General features: G+C 30.0%; 1 protein-coding gene across 1 annotated transcript; it reads left to right on the top strand.

Moving 5' to 3' along the window:
- Nucleotides 1–1,228: 1,228 nt before the first annotated feature.
- On the top strand, nt 1,229–3,008 carry LOC129896444 (inorganic pyrophosphatase 1-like). Its single transcript, XM_055972346.1, has 4 exons — nt 1,229–1,471; nt 1,558–1,679; nt 1,773–1,980; nt 2,406–3,008. Exons 1-4 carry the CDS (start codon nt 1,334–1,336, stop codon nt 2,760–2,762), a joined length of 825 nt encoding a protein of 274 aa, XP_055828321.1. The 5' UTR covers nt 1,229–1,333; the 3' UTR covers nt 2,763–3,008.
- The last annotated feature ends 2,644 nt before the right edge of the window (nt 3,009–5,652 follow it).

Genomic DNA, 5,652 nt, shown 5'->3' with positions numbered 1-5,652 from the left:
TGCCTACTATATGTTTGTAGTGGATTCATGAGTATAAAGTGACAACAAAATGAAAATAGGATTATACTCGAATATCTAGAAGCAGGCATCTATTCTCCTAACAACATTAATATTTTCAATTACGCAAGTTCACAATAACTATAATGAAAATTAATCAAGAAATATAAATTGGAAAAAAATGAGATTTTCTATCCACTTACAAATAGAATAGAACAAAATATTTTTTCAGAAAATGAAGATCTCTTATATAAGGCCATACAACTAAAAACAAATTATTATAAATGACCTACAAAATGAATTTAAATTTATATTTATATTTAAATGACGTAAAAATAAACTAAATATATTATGCGTTAACAGTGTAGCTTATTTTTATATCGTTTATAGTTACAAAAATGACTTGTTTTTTAAACCTTATTTGCAGTACTAGGATTGTCATGATAAATTGTCAAAGCTAGGCTAAAATGAATTACCAAGGACATATTAACTTCTGATCACCAAGTCCTCCATTTTCAAAAAAATGACTTCTTTGTTTTTTATCAATTTAATTCTTTTAAATCGCAGTCAAAATATGTTTGTACTTTGTGCATAGATTTTTCAATCTTTATGAGATGATTTCATAAACTATATTAGAATTGATAAAAAAAAAAAAAAGAAGAACAAAACAATCCTCTATACACATCAATCTTATTATTATAACGTAATTAATAAAGTTAATTATTGATAAATAACATATAGAAAATAACTAATCGAACTAAATATATTTAACAATACACCCTTAGATGAACTATATATTCTATCAATTCCCGTAATAAGAAAAAAAGAATCCGATCGTGATTTTTTTTTCTTCAAACAATTCTCAAGCATAATCCGTCTCAACTTGGGAAAGATACTTACCTAAAAAATAACACGCAATTACAGATTTAACCTTAGAAATAAACCGCCGAGAATTATAATCGAAACCCAAAAGCGGAATATTCCATCCTAAGTTGTAAAAATGCGTTTGGAGAAGTGAGTTCTTCCAATTCGAATATTCTCTCATATTCCCGCGCTTAATATTCCCTTAATCCGCCGACTAATCAAAATTAGTGTATATACCAAAAAGAAAAACCCTCGTTTTTAGCCGTAAGATTATCATTCTGTAGTTAATCCAACGGTTAATATTCCTTTTCCTTTTCCTAACTCAAATCTACAAAGCTTTTCCACTTATATAAAGGCAGGCCTCTTCTTCTCTGTTTCTCATCACTTCAATCCCAAAACAATCTTTTGTGTTCAGAAGGGAATTTCTCTCTCTGTTTTGTTTCTCAAAACTCTCTCGATTTAACCAAAAACAATGGCTGGAATTATTGTGGTATTTGATTTTGATAAGACGATTATCGATTTGGATAGTGATAATTGGGTGGTGGATGAATTAGGCGCTACTGATTTGTTCAATCAACTTCTTCCTACCATGCCATGGAACTCTGTTATGGTTTGGTTTTCGTTTAGCTACTTAATTCTATTATCTCCAATTAATTAACTACTTGATTTAACTGTTATCTCCTCAACAAATTACAGGATAGGATGATGAAGGAACTTCATGAACAAGGCAAAACTATTAAGGACATTGAACAAGTACTGAAACGAGCACCTGTAATTCCCCGGGTTGTTCCCGCCATTAAAGCTGCCCATGCTTTAGGGTACGTATCTGTACGTATATTGTAAATTCCTCTGTTTTTTGATTCTCTAAAATCAGATTTACAAAAATTAAAAGCGTATTGTTGTTTTTTCAGGTGTGATTTGAGAATAGTTAGCGATGCGAATCTCTTCTACATCGAGATGATTTTAAAACATCTGGGAATACATGATTGCTTCACAGAGATCAACACAAATCCGGGCTACGTTGATGAGGAAGGGAAACTTAGAATTCTTCCTCACCATGATTTTCACACTTCCTCTCATGGCTGCCGCTCCAATACTTGCCCTCCCAACATGTGCAAGGTAAAACACGAGATGTCATCCGCCTTTGCATATAATGTAAATTGATTTGATCTGACTATCCTTTCTAATGGCTCCAATGTTTCAACGTGGTTTGGTAGATACGTTTCTTTGTTTCAATTTATATGACAGTTGGAATTTTGAATGATAATTTTTTTAACTTTTGAAAGATACTTTTTAGAGTTTTAAAAATAAAATTTTACATATTTAGAAGCTAGATAAGAAGTACGATCACATGATTAAAAATTCAAATTTTTTAAAAGACTATAAAAAAGATGTAATAAAAAAACTGTTTGACGTGTCCCTTAATCTCTGTCCCCACAGAATAAAAAACCTATAGAGTAGTTATTTTCTTACCAAACTTTAAGGCCAGGAAAATTTCCTCGTATCAAATTTTATATTCTAATGTATGCTTTTTGTGTTAACAGGGCCTAGTAATAGAAAGAATACAAGCTTCATTGGCTAAGGAAGGGAAGAAAAGAATGATCTATCTTGGTGACGGAGCAGGAGATTTTTGCCCAAGCTTGAAGTTGAAAGAGGAAGATTTTGTTATGCCAAGGAAGGATTTCCCTGTCTGGAAATTAATAAATGAAAATCGCGATCTCATAAAAGCAGAAATCCACGGGTGGAATGATGGAGAAGAGCAAGAACACATTCTGCTTCAGATAATTAAAGCAATTACTAACGAAGAGAATCAATTTTTATCAGTTGATTGCAAGTTCCAGACGATTCCGGTTAATGCAGTTCATGAAGCCATGCCGAAAGCTCTTCCTGTGCCTTACTAATTAAGTTTTGATGACAATAAAAGTGTGATTTGGTGTTTTAAAAAATGAGATCAACTGTGACAACTAAGAGTTGGGCTTTAATTACTTGTATTTTATGGTTTTATTTGAAGTAGTATACACTGGTTTTGAGCCTTAAATTCAGGCTCTAAATATTGTGGGATGTAACTTTATTAATTATATGCATCTTATCCCTCTCTTTTTAATATTGTTGGATCATGTTAATATAACATTCCTATTTACCTTGCATTCCAAGTTTGTTGAAGAAGAAATAGCGGAAGTGATAAGGGAATGTATTTCAAAACATGTTGGAAAAAGAAATAACGAAAGTGATAAGATCGCATCTCAAAATAAAGATTCCACTATATACAAATATGGTCACACTATATCTGTGGATCCATATTACTTGCAATTGGTAATCTGTTCTTACAACTTATAAATGGTATGAAGCCTTAGTTTTGTATGTAATAAGCAAGTACTCCTTGTTACAAGATGTAATAAGAAATAAAATAGCCTAGTGTCATGATCCGCCATTTAAGCCCGTGGCACTAGAGTGTGCTTATTATTTTAAAAAATTCCTAAGTCTTTCATTCATTTGTCCCCCCCCCCCCCCCCCCTATTTGACACAACATTTTGATAGCTGAAAAAAATCATGGAGGAAATTGGGATTTCGAGCTTTTTTATCTGTTTATTAATTTGATCAAACTTAACTGCCCAAACATTCAATCTAAGAATTTCCTCTTCGAAACTCACCCGATTGCCTCGAGATTTGTGTCATTCATCGCCGAAAATCACAAAACACAAATAAGGCTATGGAAAAGGCCCTTTAGGGGAAATGAGTTCTAAAGCTCAAAATAACCATTCAGGTCTTACATTTTTGATGATATAACAATAGATTTATTAGTGGAGTATTTTATATAAATTTTATATTTGTTAATTTTAAAATAAAGATAAGTGTAATGTATTCTGATATAATAAAAACAAATCATCTTTATTATTTAGTATTCATATCTTAATATCACATCTTAATTTAAATCTCTAAAAACTACTTATTTTTCAAATTGTGATGAAAAAAATTGTCTATGATCTATCTCATAAGCCAAAAAAATATATTTGATGAAAGCTTTTAGTGATAAAAACTACGATTGTATCTCGATCACATAATTTGATTTATTGTTTTTCAATCACTATATTTGTTAAGAAAAATTTATCAATCATTTTTATATTTCATTTTCATTGCTTCACATTTTTGTCCAAGAAATTCCCGAGTTAAAAGTTCACAACACAAAATTAAGAGACACTCTCTCCGTTATATATTAGTTGTCTATTTTTTTCTTTACACGTCTTTAAAAAAAATCATAAATAAGAAAAGTAGTTTTACTAATTTACTCCTTAAAATTATTTTTTTGGAACTTTATAAATTTGTTTACACTTTTTTACAAAAAAAAATAATCCTAAAAATAAAGTGAAATTTTTTTAATTAATTCTATTTTAATTTTGTAATTCAATGACAAGTAATTTAAGACAATTTTTTTTCTAGTAGCGTAGCAACTACAATGAAATTGAGGGAGTAGAAATATATTTTTAAACTCAATGGGAAGTCATTAAATGAGAGGTCGTAGTAGAAAACACTACTAAAAAATGGTGAAAAAACGACGGAAAGAAAAGCAACGGACTGCGTCGACGGTAAAAAGTGATGGATAAAGGATATCGTCCGTCGCTTTTATTATTTTTAATTTATTTTTTTTAAAAAAAGTGAAGGACGGTGTCGTTTTTTTTATCAAAATTTGGTCAAAAATTTTTAAATGGAGAGACGGACTTTGTGACGCTGTTCGTCGCCCTTACTAAATACCAGTCACAATTTCTCCCATTTTTTTTATTTTGTATATTCTCTTAACTCTCTCTCTCTCTCTCTCTCTTCGATCCCCTTCCTTAAATCTAGACTCCGACGCCCACCCCCGCCGCAGCTCGCCGGCATCTCTGTCGTCGTCGTCCTTCCCTCTCTCTCAGGTACTCTGTCCGACCCCTCTCTCTTCTCTTTTTCTCTTCTTGTTAAACTTAGTTAGAGTTTTATTTTTTTAGTAAATTGAGAAAATTTTGAATTGTTTGTTAATTTATTTCATTTATGTTGTTGAATATATGTTGTTAATATAGTTAATTTGTAACATTGATTGTGAATTAGTGAACAAAAAGTTATAGTTTTGATTTTAGGGTTTTACTTTGAATTGTGGTATTTTGAATTAGTTTGTGATTTATTTTTTTTGAGTTGGAATTGAAGTGTTTTTGAAGTTATAAAGTTATTAACATTGTTAATTTGTATATTTAATTATGAATTAGTGAATGAAGATTTTTGGGTTTTGGTTGAATTGGGTTTTTTGAATTAGATTAAAAATTTGGGTATTTTTTAGTTTGAATTGAAGTGTTGTTGAAGTTAAATGTTAGATTTAAGAAGTAATTATAGAAGTTAATTAGAAGTTAGAAACTTAGAACTTATTTAGAGATTCTAATTACAACTTAGAACTTAATCATAACTTGTATTGAATTTAGAACTTTGAACTTAAACTTTAAGCCGGATTTTTTAAGTTGAACTTAGAAATTTTTTGGTGTAACATTTACTTATTTGAACTTAGGTTGTGAACTTTATAAATTGTGAATTATTTATATTTTTCATGAAGTTATTAACTTTGATTTCTTGAATTGTGATTTTTAAGAATTAATTAACCTTAAACTTTAATTATGTTTGTTATGATATATATTGTGTGTTTTGTTGGTTGGTTAGTTGTGTTGGATTGGATTGTATTGATTATTATTGAATTACATTTTAATTGCGGGTAGACAGTAGAAACTGTAGGTTTCTGCTGTCAAAAATGTTACAGAAAAAGCGACGGACAGG

This window comes from Solanum dulcamara, chromosome 7 (genome assembly GCF_947179165.1).
Source record: "Solanum dulcamara chromosome 7, daSolDulc1.2, whole genome shotgun sequence".
In the NCBI taxonomy this organism is placed as follows: Eukaryota; Viridiplantae; Streptophyta; class Magnoliopsida; order Solanales; family Solanaceae; genus Solanum; species Solanum dulcamara.
Note: the sequence above shows the minus strand (reverse complement) of the source record. Positions and strands in the feature narration are given on the sequence as shown.

Coding starts and splice junctions, on each gene's coding strand:
- LOC129896444 (XM_055972346.1), top strand. CDS start 1,334: ATGGCTGGAATTATTGTGGTATTTGATTTTGATAAGACGATTATCGAT. Junction 1,680..1,772: donor AAAGCTGCCCATGCTTTAGG/GTACGTATCTGT, acceptor TTGTTTTTTCAG/GTGTGATTTGAGAATAGTTA. Junction 1,981..2,405: donor GCCCTCCCAACATGTGCAAG/GTAAAACACGAG, acceptor TTGTGTTAACAG/GGCCTAGTAATAGAAAGAAT.